Source organism: Cherax quadricarinatus, chromosome 49 (genome assembly GCF_038502225.1).
Source record: "Cherax quadricarinatus isolate ZL_2023a chromosome 49, ASM3850222v1, whole genome shotgun sequence".
Lineage (NCBI taxonomy): Eukaryota > Metazoa > Arthropoda > Malacostraca > Decapoda > Parastacidae > Cherax > Cherax quadricarinatus.
In genome coordinates, this window is record NC_091340.1 from 7,916,728 (window position 1) to 7,940,090 (window position 23,363).

Below are 23,363 nucleotides of genomic sequence, written 5' to 3' on the forward strand. Positions count from 1 at the left end.
GGAAGGTATTCAGGGAACTGGAGGACAGATCCAATTCCCTAGATCAAGAGCCCCTCACCAGTGTCAAGGAACCTCCCTTGAGGGGTCACCACTAACACCTTTATTTTCCCTCCTTGCTGAGAGACCCCACCTTTGACATGGATTCCCTCTGACTTTGACAGCAACCAATTTATTACACAAACTTTGATGATGCCGCCTCTAGTATTTCTCAGCCCTTTCTACCTCAATCATTTGCTACCCTCTACCCCTGTGCTCTCCATGACCTAATAATCATTCCTCTCCCTACCTATTATCTCTGCATCCTTCCCTGCCCGACAGCTCTGTATGACCCTTGTAGGTTTAGTATAATAAAAAAAAGTGCTAATGTGCCCTTATGTACAACCACCACTAATTTTTTCACTAAACTATACCACTGCAAATTTTTACTACCCATCCCTACCCGTCTTAAGTCTTTCCTACTTTCTCTCGAGCTGTGACTTGACAATAGACTGAAATGTCACAAGCTTCTCCTAAGCCATAGTATTCTGACTTGAAATATTTCACTCGTCTGTTAAAAATGAAAATAAAAGTCAATATTTCATACATATTTTATTTGACCAGAAGAACCTTGTACTGAGAAGTTACAAAAGAAAAAGGTACAGAGTATGAAGATGGACTGGGATCATATAAGACCTTACATGGGTCAAGCTGCATATTCCAAGATTTATTTATATTAAAAACAATAGCACTATACAGCCCACAGAGATTGTTTTTTGTGGGGGAGAGGGGGGGGGGAAAGCCCAGTCATTACTTTATATTCTATTCCAGGAACATAAATGGGAATGTTCACTTTCATTGTTGCACAAAAGCAAGAGCTTAAAAGAAATCTTGTGTGGAACTGCTTGTACCCAGCAATAAACAAGACCTGTAAGTGATGCACTCAGAAACCTGTGGTTTTTATATACTGTATATTACAATCCACAGGAAAAATTTACATTCTAAATGCATCATCCAGCAGCTATATGCTAAGTATCCCTTTTTTAAACCATGGCCTGAATACATGTGCAGGTAATTAGCAATGATAATACGAAGACTCCTGAATAAAATCCAATCACATGCTTTGTAGAATTAGGTGAAATGGTCAACTTCCAGCATTAACCTACATAGAAAGGTGTGTAGAGTCTGCTGCTACCTGTAAACTATAAGCTCTGGTGTACACAGGCTGTGGCATACTAAGGCTCAGGTGTACATAATACATTTAACTTTTTATGTAAGCCTTCCACAAATTTTGCACATATACAGGTAGGTAGCATTAAAAGCCATAAGCCAAATTTTGCAAACTTAATTGCCTGACTTTAAAACAAGTCAAATTCAGCCAAGTAAACCCACTTCAGTATACTTTGTCATTTGGTAGGCATAATTTTGTATATAGGCCTAAGTAATATACTTTCAGGGCTATGTGTAAAGTATAAAGCATCACTGAGGTCAGAGGCAGATGTAGTTATAGATATAATAATTAAAATAATTATATAAAAAAAAGTTTACAGATAATTTGCCAACAGTCCATACAACATCCCTAGTTAGCTCTAAAGGATGTTCATGGTACTTGGGTGGGTGCAAGGGATGGCAGTGGGAATCTTCCTCTACCTGGGGCCACTCCACCTTCATTAAAGTATGTGTTCCTGAGCAATTGAAGGCAATTGTTTTTCTTATGATACCAAAAGTCCACTGCCCCATGGAAAAAACCATGACTTTAATAGTGATTTCTCGATTTTCTTTTTTTTTTTTTCTTTTTTTTCACATAATTGGTGGCAAGATGATCTCAATGCCTGAATATCATTACATCTGAGCCTGTTTATCACAGTAATCAAATAAACAAGAAAATGTGAACAAGGGCACCCCTTTGGTACACATCAAAATTCCTTACACTAGCCTTCCCCTACCCATATGGCAGCAGCACAGTCCAGGTGTTCATGCCTCCACAGACAGCAACTCCACATCAAATGTTAATGTGGCATTAGGAGGAATCACTCCCGGAAAACCTCTTTCTCCATAAGCATAATCAGGGCTGCAGACGAGTTTAGCTTTCTGGCCAACAGACATCTTGGGGGGGGGGGGGAGGAAAAAAAATTATTACTCAAATCAACACGTACATTATGAGACTATAACTAGTGCTAAAATTATCATGACCTGACCCCCCTTAAAATTCTGCATTTAAAAACACATGCACTAAACCTGTCATTAATTATACTAAGAGGGCAGCGCTGTATAGCCCTTGTGGCTTAGCACTTCTTTTTGATAATAATAATAATATACTAAGAGGTGAAGTGCTAAACCTATAGGGTATGGAAGGCAATAACATTTGCCCCAAGAAATGAAGGAACATTCAAATTCTTTGTATTAAGAGCCCCTCACCAGCATTAAGGAACCTCCCTTGAGGGAGTAAGGATCATACAGCACTGAGTAGGGTGTGTGCAATGCTAAAGGCTAGTGGAGGTGAGGTAGATTTTTTTTTTTTTTTTTTTTTTTTGGGGGGGGGTTGTTAATGTGGGTGCAATAGGTCAGTTTCAATCAAAAAGTTAGTAATATTGCAACTGAACTACTTGATATTTCTTAAATTTCCTCAGCTATTTAAATTACTGGCAATGAACAAATCACTTTCACTAATTTAACATAATGCAAATGCAAAAAGCATTTGCAAAACAATTTTGAATAACCAAAACGTAAAACTCTGAACACTCCTATAGAATATTATGCCAGATGCTGCTTTGATCAACCCAAAGAATATTTTTATACATTAGTCTAGTTTAACAAAAAAATAAGAGATGTACAACTTACAAAGCAGCTGCACTGTGTTATTCAATTCTTTCCACAGAAAAAAAAGGCTAACATTAAATTGTTGCCAACAATGCCAAGTTAGTGAATGGAACACTTTGCTATCAATACTCTACTGGTGAACATGGTATAAAATGCAAACAAGTTGAAGCATGCTTCAGCTTCTTGTTCCAGACCTTGGAGCTAAATTCTTATCCAGGCTGAGGGACTGACTACTACAAACTATTTCTACAAGGTGGATGCACTGATTACATCTTTACCTTGCCACTATTACTGATGCCTACAATCTATTCTCTCACTGAAGCTGCCTACTGTGTTGGCAACAACAGATACACTATACTAACTGCAGTTACCAAACTTAAGCTAGTCACATTACAAAGCAAATTCATGGGGATGCACTAAACACATACAGGCCACAGAGCACCTGGGGAATGAGACATGTGGGATGGAATCAGATCTAAAGGACAAGAATACCTACAATTCCTTATATCAAAAGTTCATCAGTTTCAATTCACCCCTTTGAAGGTATTAAAGAGGACAGAATCACAATGAAATCAAATTTAGTCTCAGTCAAAACTATATAATAAGAGACATGTGCAACATCTGTTTCAGAATATTTTTAATGATGAGCCATATCACCTGTGTGGCAGGCTTTTTCATTCTAATACAGAGGCAATTATTATTCTACTGAAGACAATGGAAGTGGCAAGGTAATTTTAAGGTAATCAGTCCCTTAGCCTTCATTTGGCTTTTGAAAGAAAAATAATTGTGCCATTGAAGCATCTCATCAATAAAGATACCAAGGTGCTGCATGTCTCATTTATTAACTTCTCAAGTGTTGAATACTATTAATGCAATTATCAAAATCATGTCCAGAATTCAATCCAGGCTAGAGCAATAAGTCACACAACTTAGGCAGCAGCAGCAATGGAAGGTACAAAGGCAATGGTGGTAGCTTCATTAGTAGTGGCAGCAGAAGCAACAATGATGAATGGATACACAAAATCATGTGGAAGATGAACTTCTCACTACCAGTACTAACTCAGTCAACAGAATCACTAGTTCAAAGAAACCCAATTACAGTATCTTTTTTTTTTATTGCAATTATTCCAAGCCTACAAACATGGAAAATAAAGTTCAAAGAAACCTAGAGTTTTCTTAAAAACACTTGAAATTTTGGAAAGTTTCCAGACCTAATGGAGAGACGCAGTGCTCACGGAGCTCACAGAGAATGTAAACAAACCGGGTGGGGCGCGGTGACCATATTAGAAAGTCAGGTGAGGGGAGCCATATAGTGAGTTTTGGTCACAATTTGAAATGTCCGAATTAGCAGAACACCATAAAGCGAAACGCCGTAAAGCAAGGCCCTACTATTCCTAAACCAACTGAAAATGATACTCTGTAGAAACTATAATTCATCATTACAAAAACAAACAGTTCACTGATGAATTACATGTGCATACAAGGCACAATAGGCTCCTTGCAGTGCTGCTTGGGCATGCCAAGACATCACTTCCTTAACCATTGACCTGTTCAAATCTGACTGACCTAGTTAGTGCTGTATGACACTAGTAGGTTTAGCAATTCTTTTTAATTATAATAATAATAATGATGACTAAGCTAGTACAAATATGCCTGTTGCTCATCATTTTGTATCAACCTGAAAAAGCTGTTACACATGCAAACCATGTCTAATAAAGTTTCTGTTCTGCATTTGTACATTTCTACTAACCTGTCAGCTATACACCACCTCTTCTATATTTACCTGAGCAACACCTTCATCCCAGCCACGGATCACTTCACCTTGGCCAATTCTGAATTTAAAAGGTTTACCACGGTCTCGTGACGAATCAAACTTCTTGCCATCCATTAGAGTTCCTGAAAGTCAAAAAAAAAAAAAATTATAATTACTGAAACTAATGTATGTAATAGCCAATACCTGAGCAACCTGAAGTGGTATCTACTCACTAGTTACTCTCTTCTCTGCAAAAGGTGCATGTAATTACCTAGTTAAGTTCTTAGGTAAGCTATAACTTACAAGTTTCCTGTGGTTGTGGGACACTGTACTACCTTCAAGCCCATTTTAACATTTCAAATACAGGAAGGCCCCGCTTTACGGCGTTTCACTTTACGGCGTTCCGCTAATACGGTCATTTCAAATTATGACCAAAACTCGCTATACGGCTCCCCCCACCTGACTTTCTAATACGGTCACCGCGCCCCACCTTGTTTGTTTACATTCTTCGTGAGCTCAGTAAGCACTAAGTCTCTCCATTTTGTCTGGAAACTCCAAAATTTCAAATGTTTTTAAAAGTTATTTCATATTTTATATATACTCTGATAATTATACTTATGTATACCTGTACTTAAATAAACTTACATACTGTGCTGGCATGCAGGTACACATTAAAATCAGTAAGTGTCTTATGTCTCCAGACGTCATATTAGTAATGATAATAATCATCGAGTCTCATTTAAATGTCGTATATTACGTTAAATACACATTTTCATCAATCCATCTATGATATTTTTTCAAAATTATATAATAAACACGATACATAACATAAAAAGATGATAAATACACCCCACAATAGAATAAATAAAAATAAATATGAGATGTGGTAGCAGACGACTTGCACAAGTGACGCCATATTAGAAATGCTAATAATAATAATAATAATCACCGAGTCTCATTAAATGTTGTATATTACGTTAATATACACATTTTCATTAATCCATCCATGATATTTTTTTCAAAATTATATAATAAACACGATACATAACATAAAAAGATGATAAATACACCCTACAATAGAATAAATAAACATAAATATGAGATGTGGTAGCCAGATAACTTGTACAAGTGATGCCAAGAATAACATTTTCTCTAATCTAACATAAGAGAAAATGTGTTACTGGGGGTAACTGTAGAAAATTATTCCTTTCGTATGTATGTAAGTAAGTTTATTCAGGTATACACAAATACAGTTACATAGATTATCATACATAACAACATGTGTAAAGAACCTAGGATAACCCAAAAAAGTCAGTGACTTATTTCCATTGCCTTCACTCAGAGCATCATTTCTTCTCAAAATGATGTTACATGAGAATGGGAGTGTTCTTCTTTATTTATTCTACAGTATCAATGTAGAGACAACCTGTACACAATGTAACTTGTACACAAACCAGACGTGTACACTTCGTTTACAAAACTTACCCTCGCCTGGTTTGTTTACATAACTCTGCGCCTGTCCTCTCTCATGCACTCATTCTTTCTCTCTCCCATTTATTTGTTTTATCTCATTTACTTACTCCTGACCCTACATTAAGACTATAAATATTTTAAGGTAAGTAATGAGTGAACTGTATATACATTTTATCGCTCTGGGATGCTAAATATCATAGAATATATGTGTGGGTGGGTTGGCCTGGTATGGTAGCCCGGCTGACTACCATACATACCACACTTGATTTTTTACAATAAATACTACTCATCTCACCCTATATTTTAAGGTAAGTAATGAGTGAACTGTATATACATTTTATCGCTCTGGGATGCTTAAATATCATAGAATTATGTGTGGGTGGGGTGGCCTGGTATGGTAGCCTGGCTGACTACCATACATACCACACTTGATTTCTTACAATAAATACTACTTGTCTCACCCTAGATTAAGACTATAAATATTTTAAGGTAAGTAATGAGTGCACTGTGTGTGTATTGTACTTTTTTATTGTTTTTTGATGCCTGGTTCTATTGCTAACTTAATATATGTTAGTGTAAACTTGTTATCTAGTGTTTGTATGCATTTGTAAGTGGAAAAAAAGGGTGTTCCACTTTACGGCGGTTTCCGCTTTACGGCGGTAGCCTGGAACCTAACCAGCCGTATAAGTGGGGCCTTCCTGTATGTACTTTCATTGTTTGTTTTTTGTGCACTGCTATTTTCAGTTACAGTATAGTACCTCCCTGGATGGTTGCTGTCTACCAACTTACTTCCTGGGTGAGGCAGATATAACCAATCCTCTGACAGTTTCCAAGTGACTATTCCTGTGGAAAGTGAACCAAACATCCACATCCTGCCAAACCCTACACAGCTCTATGCTTGTCTGCAGTACCCAGTCTGCTACCCCCCTTCGACACAGCACTGAACAGAGCCCAGAAAATCAACACGAGGAAAGAATTTATTTGATAGGGTTTGATAATTGATTCATAGACCGGCACTAGTTTGCCACTAGCCAATTCTATCATGCCAAAATGACTAAAAGTAGAGAGACTACAGTACAATACAAGTCATACATTAACCCAGACCATAAATCAAGGGCAGAAAGGAAGGGAAGAGTAATTTTACTAAAATATTCAGATTGTTTTGGGGGGGAGGGGCCACCCTGCCTCGGTGGGATATGGCCAGTTTGTTGAATGATGATGATCCAGATTTTTGTTTAACCACAGTTGCAAGATGTGGGGGATACATTTTACTGCATCAGCAGTAAATACATTCAGTGCTTTCATATATTATGAGGAAGCTGATAATACTGTTTATACAAATTATCTGACCAAATGGGACTAGATTAGTGGTTTCCTGCAGAGCAGTCAACACGTGCAGTGTTTTCATGCCCTCGGTATCATCAAGGCTAAAGTGTGATTATAGTGGAGATAATGTTTATACACAAATTCTTTTATCACTTCAGGAGTTTCAGTCTCTAGTCTCATTTGCAAGAGGGACTCCACTAACAGCAATGTCGTTTCCATAGTGGTAATGTAAATTTTGAACTCACAGTACATATGTATTAATTTTTTTTTAACAAACCAGTGGTCTCCCACTTTGGTAGGGTAGCACCATTTACATTCTTGGAAAAGTACTCAGCAGTAACCCTTGAATTGCTGGAATTATAGTTTTGAAAATGTAGAGCCAGCCAAGAGTAAATCTATTTCCTGCAAAGTAGTGGGGCCAGCAATATAATATTTACTTTTTTTTTTTTATAACACCAGCAGTCTCCCACTGAGATAAGGTGACCCAAAAGACGAAATGCTTTCACCATCACAAATCCCCTAATCCTCCTAATCCCCAAGCTATGAATTCTCTGCATATTTACACCACACAATGCCCTCAGACTTGACATCTCCACTTCCTCCAGCCATCTCCTCATTGCAACATTCACCACCAATTCTTCACACCCCTATAAGATGGTTTGTACCACTATACTTTCATACATTCTCTTTTTTGCTTCCAATGATAACATTGTCTCTACAGATGCTTCAATGCACCACCCACCTGTTTTCCCTCATCAATTCTACGGTTCAGCTCATCTTTCACATACCAATCTGCCAACACATCCACTCCCAAATGTCTGAACACATTCTCTTCTTTCATACTCCTTCCTTCCAATCTGATATCCAATCTTTCATTACCTAAATTGTCTGTTACCCTAATCACTTTGCTCTTTCCCATATTCACAAATTTCCTTCTTTTACATACCCTCCCAAATTCGTCCACCAACCTCTGAAACTTCTCTTCATTTTAGGGTTAAAATGCGAGGAAAGTGAATACAATGTCAATACAGTATTAACTGTATATAACATATATTGCACATCAGTTTGGTTGTTAAACTCATACAGGCAGGCCCCGCTTATGCAGCATATTAGGTTCTGGGCTACTGCTGTAAAGTGGAACATAACCTTTTTTCCCCTTTCAAATGCATATAAAAGCCTGATAACATGTTTACACTATCATATTGAGTGAGTAATAGAGCTAGGCCTAAAAAATGCATATACAGTACACATATTACTTACCTTAAAATATTTTAATCCTTAGCTTACAGTAATATATTTATTGCAGGAAGTCTGAATAAATGAAGAATTGAAAACTGCTGCACTAGTAAATATACAATATTCAGTCTTAAACTGGGGTCACAGTTCTGGCCATGCCTAGCTAAGGATTTAATCACAGCACATTATTTTTATTAACACATCGACTGTTTCTCACCAAGGTAGGGTGGCCAAAAAAAGAAAAACTTTCATCATTCACTATCATTGTCTTGCCAGAGGCGCGCTTACACTATAGTTATAAAACTGCAACATTAATGGGGGTGCAATACTTTCAGGAGAAAAAAAAATCGAAAAAATTTTTATCTTACTGAAATATAGTGCATAATTCTGGCATCATTTTGATGCAGTCAGCTTGTTTCTATCACATTTCTAAGTATCTTTTTCTAAAAATGCATTTTTTTTTGTTCTTCCTGTCATCAAGAAGACACAATGCCAATTTGTTTTTTTTTTTTTTTTTTTTTTTTTTTTACTCCAAAAATTTCGATTTTTATGATTGTTTATTTCCAAATACACTACTTCACACCTTCTCTGTGGAGCACATACCATGCGCAGAGCAGTAGCAGCTCAGTCGCCTGTGGGCTGCCAACCTGAGAGAAGATGCTGAGACTTGGCATGCAGTGACCATGGAGTTGTACACAGAACATAAATAAAAAAAAAACTCAGTTATTGACATTTGTAGCCACACTTTTCAAGAACTATTGGACAGATTGTCATGATTTTTGCACAGATTATTGAGGAATGATGGTTCTACAAAATGACAATAAGGAATTGCAATATCCTTCACCATTTTGTTTTTATTGATTTTCTCTCCCCCCCCCCCCCCAAAAAAAAAAAAATCAAACTTTTTTATTAAGCAATCTTCTGACATTTTGCTTAATGTTTTGTCATATTATTATTAGACCTTTATACTTCATCTCATGTCAACTGAACATTGTACATCTTAATAATTCTGTAAAGTGTGGAGAGCTGTAGGCCCTATAGAATAGGGCATTATTTATTTTTTTTCTGTGTGTTCAGCAAAAAGTCTCTAAAAACAGTGAGCAATGGTCAAGTGCTGCTTAAATCACAGTAAAAGTTTTATTGAAATTGGTAAAAGGATAATTTTTTTTTATTTCTGCCTGCCCCCAGAGGCAGGCACTGTACTTTCCATCTCCAGACCTCAAGTCTGGCCTGCTGGTTTCCCTGAATCTCTTCATGTTACCTTGCTCACACTCCAACAGCACTTCAAGTCCTAAAAACCACTTATCTCCATTCGCTCATATCTAACACGCTCACATTTGCTTGCTTGAAGTCCAAACCCCTTAAGGAGATAAAGATAAAGATACAGTGGAACCTCTACTTGCGAGCGTGTCCACGTGCGAGTTTTTCCAAATACGAGCAGTCGATGGGTCGATTTTTTGCTTCCATACGCGAGCAAAATTTCCACAAGTGAGCAGACCTCAAGACAGGTTCCTTGACACTGGTGAGGGGCTCTTGCTCTTGAGGTTGCTGTATAGCCCATGTGGCTTAGCGCTTCTTTTTGATTATAATAATAATAATCTTGCTCTTGATCTCGGGAATTGTATCTCATTTGTTTGTTGGACTATCTTATTGAAACTTGGGCAATGTATGATGGAAAGATGCTTCTTAACGTACACCAAAAATGAAAGAAACCTAACCATAAATAATGGCGTTCACTTCTCAGCAATTAGCCACCCCTTAGCGATACAGTAGGGCCCCACTTATACGGTGGGTTAGTTTCCAGGCTGTCGCCGGAAAGCAGACATCGCCGGAAGGCAAAATGCCATTTTTCCCATTTATAAATGCATATAAATGCCAGACAAGTTTACACTAAATTATATTAAGTTAGTAATAGAACTAGGCATTAAAAACACACAAAATAAAATACATTCACAGTACATTCATTACTTATCTTAAAGTATTTGTGATCTTAATGTAGGGAGAGAGGCGAGTAGTACTTATTTGTACAAAGTCAGGTGTAGGTAGCCCAGGCTCCCAGTCTCATATTTAATATACGATATTTAAAACATCCAAGAGTTAAAACACACACACAGTACACTCACTATTTACCTTAAAATATGTTTTTATTAATTTTTCATTAACACACTGGCCGATTCCCACCAAGGCAGGGTGGCCCGAAAAAGAAAAACTTTCACCATCATTCACTCCATCACTGTCTTGCCAGAAGGGTGCTTTACACTACAGTTTTTAAACTGCAACATTAACACCCCTCCTTCAGAGTGCAAGCACTGTGCTTCCCATCTCCAGGACTCAAGTCCGGCCTGCCGGTTTCCCTGAATCCCTTCATAAATGTTACTTTGCTCACACTCCAACAGCACGTCAAGTATTAAAAACCATTTGTCTCCATTCACTCCTATCAAACACGTTCACGCATGCCCGCTGGAAGCCCAAGCCCCTCGCGCACAAAACCTCCTTTACCCCCTCCCTCCAACCTTTCCTAGGCCGATCCCTACCCCGCCTTCCTTCCACTACAGACTGATACACTCTTGAAGTCATTCTGTTTCGCTCCATTCTCTCTACATGTCCGAACCACCTCAACAACCCTTCCTCAGCCCTCTGGACAACAGTTTTGGTAATCCCGCACCTCCTCCTAACTTCCAAACTACAAATTCTCTGCATTATATTCACACCACACATTGCCCTCAGACATGACATCTCCACTGCCTCCAGCCTTCTCCTCGCTGCAACATTCATCACCCATGCTTCACACCCATATAAGAGCGTTGGTAAAACTATATTCTCATACATTCCCCTCTTTGCCTCCAAGGACAAAGTTCTTTGTCTCCACAGACTCCTAAGTGCACCATTCACCCTTTTCCCCTCATCAATTCTATGATTCACCTCATCTTTCATAGACCCATCCGCTGACACGTCCACTCCCAAATATCTGAATACATTCACCTCCTCCATACTCTCTCCCTCCAATCTGATATCCAATCTTTCATCACCTCATCTTTTTGTTATCCTCATAACCTTCCTCTTTCCTGTATTCACTTTTAATTTTCTTCTTTTGCATACCCTACCAAATTCATCTGCCAACCTCTGCAACTTCTCTTCAGAATCTCCCAAGAGCACAGTGTCATCAGCAAAGAGCAACTGTGACAACTCCCACTTTGTGTGTGATTCTTTATCTTTTAACTCCACGCCTCTTGCCAAGACCCTCGCATTTACTTCTCTTACAACCCCATCTATAAATATATTAAACAACCACGGTGACATCACACATCCTTGTCTAAGGCCTACTTTAACTGGGAAATAATTTCCCTCTTTCCTACATACTCTAACTTGAGCCTCACTATCCTCGTAAAAACTCTTCACTGCTTTCAGTAACCTACCTCCTACACCATACACCTGCAACATCTGCCACATTGCCCCCCTATCCACCCTGTCATATGCCTTTTCCAAATCCATAAATGCCACAAAAACCTCCTTAGCCTTATCTAAATGCTGTTCACTTATATGTTTCACTGTAAACACCTGGTCCACACACCCCCTACCTTTCCTAAAGCCTCCTTGTTCATCTGCTATCCTATTCTCCGTCTTACTCTTAATTCTTTCAATAATAACTCTACCATACACTTTGCCAGGTATACTCAACAGACTTATCCCCCTATAATTTTTGCACTCTCTTTTATCCCCTTTGCCTTTATACAAAGGAACTATGCATGCTCTCTGCCAATCCCTAGGTACCTTACCCTCTTCCATACATTTATTAAATAATTGCACCAACCACTCCAAAACTATATCCCCACCTGCTTTTAACATTTCTATCTTTATCCCATCAATCCCGGCTGCCTTACCCCCTTTCATTTTACCTACTGCCTCACGAACTTCCCCCACACTCACAGCTGGCTCTTCCTCACTCCTACAAGATGTTGTTCCACCTTGCCCTATACATGGAATCACAGCTTCCCTATCTTCATCAACATTTAACAATTCCTCAAAATATTCCCTCCATCTTCCCAATACCTCTAACTCTCCATTTAATAGCTCTCCTCTCCTATTTTTAACTGACAAATCCATTTGTTCTCTAGGCTTTCTTAACTTGTTAATCTCACTCCAAAACTTTTTCTTATTTTCAACAAAATTTGTTGATAACATCTCACCCACTCTCTCATTTGCTCTCTTTTTACATTGCTTCACCACTCTCTTAACCTCTCTCTTTTTCTCCATATACTCTTCCCTCCTTGCTTCACTTCTACTTTGTAAAAACTTCTCATATGCTAACTTTTTCTCCCTTACTACTCTCTTCACATCATCATTCCACCAATCGCTCCTCTTCCCTCCTGCACCCACTTTCCTGTAACCACAAACTTCTGCTGAACACTCTAACACTACATTTTTAAACCTACCCCATACCTCTTCGACCCCATTGCCTATGCTCTCATTAGCCCATCTATCCTCCAATAGCTGTTTATATCTTACCCTAACTGCCTCCTCTTTTAGTTTATAAACCTTCACCTCTCTCTTCCCTGATGCTTCTATTCTCCTTGTATCCCATCTACCTTTTACTCTCAGTGTAGCTACAACTAGAAAGTGATCTGATATATCTGTGGCCCCTCTATAAACATGTACATCCTGAAGTCTACTCAAGTCTTTTATCTACCAATACATAATCCAACAAACTACTGTCATTTCGCCCTACATCATATCTTGTATACTTATTTATCCTCTTTTTCTTAAAATATGTATTACCTATAACTAAACCCCTTTCTATACAAAGTTCAATTAAAGGGCTCCCATTATCATTAACACCTGGCACCCCAAACTTACCTACCACACCCTCTCTAAAAGTTTCTCCTACTTTAGCATTCAGGTCCCCTACCACAATTACTCTCTCACTTGGTTCAAAGGCTCCTATACATTCACTTAACATCTCCCAAAATCTCTCTCTCTCCTCTGCATTCCTCTCTTCTCCAGGTGCATACACGCTTATTATGACCCACTTCTCGCATCCAACCTTTACTTTAATCCACATAATTCTTGAATTTACACATTCATATTCTCTTTTCTCCTTCCATAACTGATCATTCAACATTACTGCTACCCCTTCCTTTGCTCTAACTCTCTCAGATACTCCAGATTTAATCCCATTTATTTCCCCCCACTGAAACTCCCCTACCCCCTTCAGCTTTGTTTTGCTTGGGGCCAGGACATCCAACAGACTTATACCCCTATAATTTTTGCACTTTTGTCCCCTTTGCCTTTATACAAAGGAACTATGCATGCTCTCTGCCAATCCCTAGGTACCTTACCCCCTTCAATACATTTATTAAATAATTGCACCAACCACTCCAAAACTATATCCCCACCTGCTTTTAACATTTCTATCTTTATCCCATCAATCCCAGCTGCCTTACCCCCTTTCATTTTACCTACTGCCTCACAAACTTCCCCCACACTCACAACTGGCTCTTCCTCACTCCTACAAGATGTTATTCCTCCTTGCCCTATACACGAAATCACAGCTTCCCTATCTTCATCAACATTTAACAATTCCTCAAAATATTCCCTCCATCTTCCCAATACCTCTAACTCTCCATTAATAACTCTCCTGTTTTTAACTGGCAAATCCATTTGTTCTCTAGGCTTCCTTAACTTACTTTTCCACATAAATAATGGAAATCAAATTAATCTGTACCTGACACCCCAAAGTATTAAAAAAAAAAAATTTTACCACATGAAATATTAATTTTAATACACACAAACTGAAGAAGACATGTACAATTACATGACACTTACCTTTACTGAAGATCTGATGATGATTGATGGGATGGGAGGAGGGGAGAGTGTGGATGGTGTTTAGAAGGGGAATCCCCTTCCATTAGGACTTGAGGTGTCAAGTCCTTTTCTGGGGTTACTTTCCCCCTTCTTTTAATGCCTACTAGGACCAGCTTGAGAGTCGGTGGACCTCTGTCGCACAACATATCTGTCCATAGAGCTCTGTACCTCCCGTTCCTTTAACCTCTTGACTGTCGCAACCCCCAATCCTGAGGCGTCTCCTGGTGTCGCAAAATTTCAAAAAAAAAAAAAATTATTTTTTCTTATGAAATAAGAGAATCTTTTCCCGATTGTAAAGACACCAAAAAAAAACGAAATTTGATGGAAAACTGACGGAATTACTCTCTCGTGAAGTTAGCGACCTTGGCGATATTTACAAATCGGTGATTTCACCCACTTTGAGCCCTATTTTCGGCTAATTCCATTGTTCCAGTCGACCAAACTCATAGCTATTTCTTTAGAACTCTGTTTTTTTCTATCGATTGAGTACAAGAAACTGCCCATTTACCAATTTCAACTACCCAATAACGTGGTCAGAAATTTGCAATTTGGCCAATTTCACGAAAATTAAAAAATATGACAATTTCAAAATAAGGTCCAGAATGAACAATGCAGACATTGGCTCTAAAATAATATTTTCTTTGTTCATCAGTCATGTCTCCAGGCCCCTCTGATATTACTCTTGCTTTCTATTTCAAATTTTTATTCAAACAAAAAATAGAAGATTTACTATTATGCAGACTACTCCAATACTGTAATAATTGTATAAATAACATGAACCAATTCATGACTGCATATTAGAATGGCTAGTTGGACATTTATTGGACAATGATGTCATTTGTTTACTTTTGAACATCGGCAAAAATCAAACATTTTCCCTACTTTGAGCTCCATTTCCAAGTTCTTTTTATACTAAAATCAATCAAAATCATCTCTCTTTCTATAATATTTTTTCCATTCTATCAAACGAGACCAAGAAAATGAGAATACAACCATAAATACCATACGAAAATAGACCACAAATTCGGCATTTTAATTAAAAAAAAAACGGTCGGAGTTTTTTTTTTTCTCATTATGCACTGCGTGCTCCAGGATTTTTTTTATGTGGTGCACATTGACCACACAGACCCATTCACTCACATGTGGGTCTACCAGCCTTCTCCTTCTTGATTTGAAGCCGCTAGAATTTATGAGTATACATGTACGTCAAACACGGTACTTCGTAAGACGTATATATACGGCCGCGACAGTCAAAGGGTTAAGATTTGTCTAAAATGGGCCATAACATTGCCATTGTAATAGTCACCAGCACAGCTTGCAATAGCTGTGTTAGGGTGATTTTCATCCATAAAGGTTTGCAGTTCAACCCACTTTGCACACATTTCCTTAATCTTTGAAGTAGGCACAATGGATTCCACAACTGGCATAGGCATCTCAGGGTTAGCCCCAAACCCTTCAAAATCTTTCTTAATTTCCATACTAATTCTCACCCTTTTTATCACAGGGCTGGCACTAACTTTCTTGGGGCCCATGGTGACTTATTTTGCAAGTGCAATCACTAAAAACGCTGTGATAATATGAAATATTCCGATTGTATGTTTGGATGCGACCGCGGTGGCTGGCTTGTAAACGCTGGCACCCACGGGACAAGTGAGGCGCTCTCAGCGTTGGTCGAGTTTTTTAGCGCTAGTTGAGGCAAAATTTTTGCGTTAAAATGTATCGCTAGTCGAATTTAACGTTATACGATGCCATCGTTGGTCGAGGGTCCACTATTTTATTCATTCTAGAGTATATATCAGGTTTCTATGTGATTTATATTGTTTATTATTTCATATTAGACAAACTCTGATAGATAAATAAGCCGTAGAGTTGATGATAGCGAAATACATGTATTCAGGAGTATGTTGTCCTGTCTCCAGACAAACTCCCGTCGGCTGCCGACACCGCCCATACCCTTACATGAATGACGTATTTTATTCATTCTAGAGTATATGTCAGGTTTCTGTGTTGTTTATATTATGTCATATTAGATGAAGTGTGATAGATAAATAAGCTGTATAGATGACATTAGCGATATTCATGAAGTAGTACTTTGCCCGGTCTCCAGACACACACTCGTCCACCGCTGACACCGTCCATACCACTACATGAATGACATTTTACTCATTTTAGAGGATACATCAGGTTTCTATGTTATTTATATTATTTATTATGTCATATTAGATGAAGTGAGATGGATAATTAAGCCGTAGAGTTGTATTAGCGAAATTATTGAAGTACAGAATTCCACTGGAACGGATTAATTGCATTTCAATTAATTTAAATGAGGAAAATTGACTCTGCAAAAGAGCAAATCCAGTTGCGAGCAAGGTCATGGAATGGATTAAACTCGCAAGTAGAGGTTCCACTATTTATTTTGACAAATTACATGGTTATACAGAGGAATATAATAGTTGGGTGTACATGCCAAAAGCCCCTTTATATGCCGAGCATGCAATAATACATAGGTCATATGGTCATTAGATGACCTTTCCAAGGCAGACCCCTACCCCGCCTTCCCTCCACTACAGATTTATACACTGTCGAAGTCATTCTATTTTGTTCCATCCTATCTACTTGTCCAAACCACCTCAACAACCCCTCCTCAGCCCTCTGGATAATACTGTTGGGTAATCCCGCACCTCCTCCTAATTCCCAAACTACAAATTCTCTGCATTATATTCACACCACACATTGCCCTCAGGCACAACATCTTCACTACCTCCAGCCTTCTTGTTGCAGTATTCACCACCCATGCTGCACACCCATATAAGAGCACTGGTATAACTATACTCTCATACATTACCCTCTTTGCTTCCGTGGACGAAGTTGTTTCCACAGACTCCTCAGTGCACCACTCGCCTCTTTCCCCTTGTCAATTCTATGATTCGTCTCATCTTTCACAAACCCATCTGCTGACACATCCACTCCTAAATACGATCTGACCACATGCACCTCCGCCATACTCTCTCCAATCTGATATTCAATCTTTCGTTACCTAAATTTTTTATTATCCTCATCACCTTACTCATTCCTAAATTCACTTTTAATTTTCTTCTTTTACATACCCTACCCAACTCATCCACCAACTTCTGCAGCTTCTCTTCAGAATCTCCCAAAAGCAGTGTCATCAGCAAAGAGCAACTGTGACAACTCCCACTTTGCGTTAGATTCTTTATCTTTTAACCTCGCACCTCTTGCCAACACCCGAGCATTCACTTCTCTTACAACCCCATCTATAAAACCACCATGGTGATATCACACATCCTTGTCTAAGGCCTACTTTTACTGGGAAATAATCTCCCTCTCGCCTACATACTCTAACCTGAGCCTCACTATCCTCGTAAAAACATCTGCCACACTACCCCTCTATCCACCCTGTCAAACGCCTTTTCGAAATCCATAAATGTCACAAAAAGCTCTTTGCCCTTATCTAAATACTGTTCACCTATATGTTTCACTTGAAACATATTCAAATTAAATTACTTTTTATCCACTGAGAGGTGATATTGTATAGGAAGAGTTAAAGACCTTTATCATTTTCTTGCACAATAAAAAACAAAAATCTCACACACTATAATTGGAAATTCACTAACCTGTGTAGTGCACAACCACCTGCTGTCCAGGTTTTGGAAAGGTCTCGCCTGATGAAAAATAAAAGCAGCAACCTTTAATACACAACAGATAATTGTTAACATTCTACTTTCCTATATTTAAAATGGAAATTTCAAAGTAAAATTAAGAACAGTTTAGCTATTTAGTGTATTCTCCCATGAAAATATTAAACTACAATGTAAATTTACAAGTATTTTAGTATTTTACGAGAGGATGCATTCCCAGAAAAAAGTGTGATCCGAGCAATTCTTTGTTCAAAGCAAACCTAATTTACCATACTTAAAACTGTATAGTAGAGTTAGCAAAATTAGCTTATGAAATTAATCATAATGGGCAATGTAGACTTCTGTAAATTATTTATATTTTAACACACTACCTTCATTACTTATTTTAATTAACAAACACATTTTCCTCGAGAAATTTTTTTTTGTTTTTTTGTTTTTACACTGTTAGACACCCATTCTTGTTTAGATGAGAAGTCTTAATTGTTGTCATTATCATGTGAAGCAAGATTTGCCATGTAATACTGAGAGCAGTTTAGGATTTCTGCGAGCACATTAAAATTTTTATACGGTGCCATATAGTAACTGGAAAACATACAGCTTATACTGAATGCATCGTGAAGAGCCCAGAAGAAAAAACAAAGAGCCATAACTGAAATTGCAAACCCTAGGTCAAAAACCACATTAAAAAATGCCAATATTGTCTGTAGTGTGCGCACACAGTATAAAAAAAAAACCTATGCAAGGCATGATGGGAAAAGTAAAACTCAGACCACTTGTATGGTTTTAAAATAGTGACAGGCATTTTCTTGGATAGTTTTAATGGTTTTATTGGCTGGATGACATACTACTGAAATAAAGATGATTTGGGTTTCAGGACAGGAAGTGGATTAACAGTGAGAAAGTGGCAGAAATACCTTCCATATTATAAACCTTACCACCATTTATATACAAAAAAGTGTCACAAGTGCTATCACCAATCATTGCAACACTAACAAATCCATTGAATCCTCCACCTTCCCTACAGTTCTCAAAATAGCAAGGGTCACCCCGATCCATAAAGGAGGAGACCAAACAGAGTTGAATAACTATAGGCCAATATCCAATTTACACCCTCTCTCAAAAATCTTCGAAAAATTAATTTATAAACGAATCTACTCCTACCTCATCTCCCAAAACATACTCAACCCCTGCCAATTTGGATTCAGGCCTAATAAAAATACTAATGATGCTATTATACACATGCTAGAACATATATACACTGCAATAGAGAAAAAAGAAGTCCCACTGGGGATCTTCATTGACTTACGTAAAGCTTTTGATACAGTTGACCATGACTTGCTCCACGTAAAATTGTCACACTATGGTATAAGAGGGCACTCCCTCAACTACCTCAAGTCATACCTCAGCAACAGAAGCCAATATGTGTATGCAAATGGGACAAGCTCTTCCGCACAACCAATTACAGTTGGTGTCCCACAGGGAAGTGTCCTTGGCCCTCTTCTCTTTCTCCTATACATAAATGACCTACCAAATGCTTTGCAATTACTCAAACCCACACTATTTGCAGATGACACTACATACGTCTTCTCTCACCCGAGCCCAGTCACGCTAGCCTATACTGTAAATACCGAATTACAAAAAATATCTACCTGGATGAGGACTAACAAACTTACACTAAACATTGACAAAACCTACTTCATTCAGTTTGGTAACAGAGCTACAGATGTCCCTCTTAACATAATGATGAACGGATCACCTATCACAAAGCTAACAGAGGGAAAATTCTTAGGAATCCACCTTGATAAAAGACTCAAATTTCATACACATATCCAACAAATTTCTAAGAAAATTTCCAAGACTGTAGGCATACTATCGAAGATACGGTACTATGCTCCACAGTCAGCCCTCCTGGCCCTATATCACTCTCTTATTTACCCCTATCTCACCTATGGAATTTGTGCATGGGGCTCAACAACAATTAACCATCTCAGACTGCTAATTACCCAACAAAAGGCTGCAGTTAGAATGATAACAAATTCTCACTACAGGCAGCACACTCCACCAATATTCAAAACACTCAACCTACTCACCATACAAAACATCCATACTTATTATTGCACCTATTACATACATAGAACACTTAACTCTGATATTAACCCTCCCCTCAAACATCTCCTTGCCAACCTCAACAGAACACATGACCATAACACAAGGCACAGATCACTCTTTGATGTTCCTCGTGTCCATCTCATGCTATGCAAAAACTCAATGCACATAAAAGGCCCAAAAATCTGGAATTCATTACCTGTAAATATAAAAGAAACACTACCTGTTTATAAATTCAAGTCTCTTCTCAAAGATCACTTACTCACCCAAAACCAAATAAATACTGAATAACTGAACCTTATAAATTGTATATCTTAAATGTTTCTCACAATTATATCACATAAATGTTAAACCTAAAACCCAATCTAACTTTATTATTTTTTTAAATACAATACCTAACAGAATACTCCATTCGACTGAATGTACAGCAATGCATGCAACCATATGACCTGTCTTTGTAATACTCATTGTGCTTTATAGTTATCTGTTTACAATAATGTTTTATCACTGATTTCATCATTGCTTAGTTAATCTTAAGTTAATTTTAAGCCAGCCCATAATGCTATGCATATAAGTGGCTTTGGCATGCTGCTCTTACCTGTATTTTTTTGAACCTCTGTATGTATGCTCAAATTACTAAATAAATAAAGAAACTGATACAAAGAAATAGCTAATAAAACCATACAAACCCCCCTAGACAACACCTCAAAGTTGCTATTTTAAACCATACACAAGGTTTGAGATTTGCTTTTCCCATTACAGTATGTGCTGTGTGGAGCAATATTTTTTATTTTATACTGTGCACACTCGTCACATAGACCCAGTCTCTCATGCCTAGGCCAAGATTTACCACTCGCAGCATGAGTGCTGTACTTAAAAATGTGAATCTACACAAGTGATGCTGGTGTCAATAATATGTGGGAGACAGTGAAAGGGTTAATATACCAGCATGCTGGTATTAAGAGTGTAACCCCCCCCCCCCCAAAAAAAAAAAAAAAAAAATTCTACCACCAACCTGCTTTAAAAAGCAATTCTGGATAATCTCTGAACATGTTAGTCTCCAGATTTCCAATTAACTTAAAATTCCTTAGGATTAATACATTTTCGTGCCTTGAAGCTTTCATGATTTCATCCCATAATAAGTCTACCTTGGCTGCAAAGATCAGGGGGGTCATTAAAACACCAGCCCAGATGGATTCTGCACTCGTTCCTTCAGTCTTTACACGTTTTTATATACAGTAGACCGCTATATTACACAGTTTTATTGGGCATGTTTTGGTTAGTGCACTATTGAAAAATGGCAGCACAATTTTACACAATTCAGTTTGTAGGAGGGGAAAAAAATTTACCTGCACAGCAAGAACCTTGCATTCAAGGCTCTCTTCATTCTTGGTAATCCCCATACTCATCCACAAGCTTTGCTGGATGTGACCCCACATGTAAAAGTTGTATTTTTACCTTCAAATATAACATCTTTAATACAACCACTGGATCGGGGAGATAAGTCATTCAAGTGTAACTACACAAAAAAGTTATGAAAAAACTAGCTGCATCAATGGACTGACTCCAACCTGACAGTACCAAGTCTTTGGAATAAATTTAACATTGCAGATGCTATCAGCTATACTAGAAGTGCATGGAATGAAGTGCCCCAATCAACGTTAAATGCAGGCTGGGAAAAGTTATGGCCTTCTGAAGTTAGTTCTTTCACTGGTTTTCCCTTGCTTGAGAGTCAGGTTCAGGAAATTGTTCAGCTGACAAGGAGAGTACCAGATAATGTGAATGAGCCCTTAGAAGATAATGATGAAGACAGGAGTCCAGAGGAAATGTTGCCAGAGCTCAATGCACAGATACAAGGGAGCCACATAAGATGAAGAACCTGAAGAAAAACATTTAACATTGCAGCAGTTACGTGAGCAGTTCCATGTTGCTGCTAAACTAGCAGACTTTTTCACTGAAGAGGACCCTGACAAATCTAGAAGCAGTGCTTTGAAACAGGGTCTAGACCAGCTGATGATGCCTTACCATCAGCTGTATAATGTACTGGCAGGGTAAAAGAGCCCAGAGATCCATTACAGAATTTATGTGCACTCCAATACAACCATCAACTTAACCCCTACACTGTCGGTCCTGTAATATTATGGCTTGCAAGCCAGTGTTGGTCCCGTAATACTATGCCAAAATTCTAGCAGCTTCAGATCTGACGAGAGAAAGCTGGTGGGCCTACATGTGAGAGAATGGGTCTGTGTGCTCAGTATGCGCAGTATGAAAAAAATCTGGGAGGCTGCAGTGCATTGTGGGAGTGCCAATTCAGCACACCTTGTTCACCATGCCTAGCAGTAAGGAATACCTCACTCCCTGGCAAATTTGGGATTCTTCTCTTCCCAAGTGATAGTTCTAACATAGATGGAAGTGTCACTGAAGATGAATTTCATGGTTTTGAGGAGTGTGACCAAAAGCAATGCCCAGGATACCAGATGCATGTACTGACAGTGAAAAGGGAAGACAGCGTGGGTGGTGGGGAAGACAGCACGAGTGGTGGGGAAGGCTGCGCGGATGGTGGGGAAGGCTGCGCGGATGGTGGGGAAGGCTTCGAGGATGGTGGGGAAGGCAGCGTGGATAGTGAAGATGGTGTGGGTGGGGATGACAGCATGGGTAGTTGGGAAGACGGCGAGTAAGTTTATTCAGGCATGCACGAATACAGTTACATAGATTATCGTACATAGCAGCATGTGTAGAGAACCTAGGATAACCAAAAAGACAGTCAAAGTGACTTATTTCCAGTGTGGGTGTGGGGAAGGCAGTGCGAGTGGTGGGGAAGGCAGCATGGATAGTGGGGAAGACAGCATGGGTAGTTGGGAAGATGGCATGTAAGTACAGTGGAACCCCAGATTAAGTCATCGGAATAAGTAACTTTTGTCAAAATATTGGCTCGGTGAACGTCAGTGAACTTGGTATAAGTCATTAGAAATTAGATCAAACAATAAATGGATAAAGAATAGATTAAAACATAACACTGGTCAAAGGAGAGGCAGTTATAGGTGAATCAGAAGAGGAGAGACGCAGTTAACCCTTTCAGGATCCAGAGGCCAAATTTCAAAGGGTGCACCAGTGTCCAAGAATTTTCAAAAAATAATTTTATTTTTTTCTTA

General features: G+C 38.5%; 1 protein-coding gene across 2 annotated transcripts in view; it reads right to left on the reverse strand.

The window, feature by feature from the left end:
* Positions 1 to 575: 575 nt before the first annotated feature.
* Positions 576 to 23,363, reverse strand: part of Fkbp12 (peptidyl-prolyl cis-trans isomerase Fkbp12) — a 31,553-nt gene continuing 8,765 nt past the window's right edge. Inside the window, exons 2-4 of one of the 2 annotated variants that reach the window (XM_053788486.2) lie at positions 18,082 to 18,129; positions 4,580 to 4,692; positions 576 to 2,082 (exon numbers count right to left, since the gene is read on the reverse strand). In XM_053788486.2, the coding sequence (XP_053644461.1) occupies positions 1,951 to 2,082; positions 4,580 to 4,692; positions 18,082 to 18,129 (293 nt within the window). In that variant the 3' untranslated portion in view covers positions 576 to 1,950. The remainder of the gene's footprint in view (positions 2,083 to 4,579; positions 4,693 to 18,081; positions 18,130 to 23,363) is intronic. The other variant, XM_053788487.2, reaches the window with a different exon arrangement.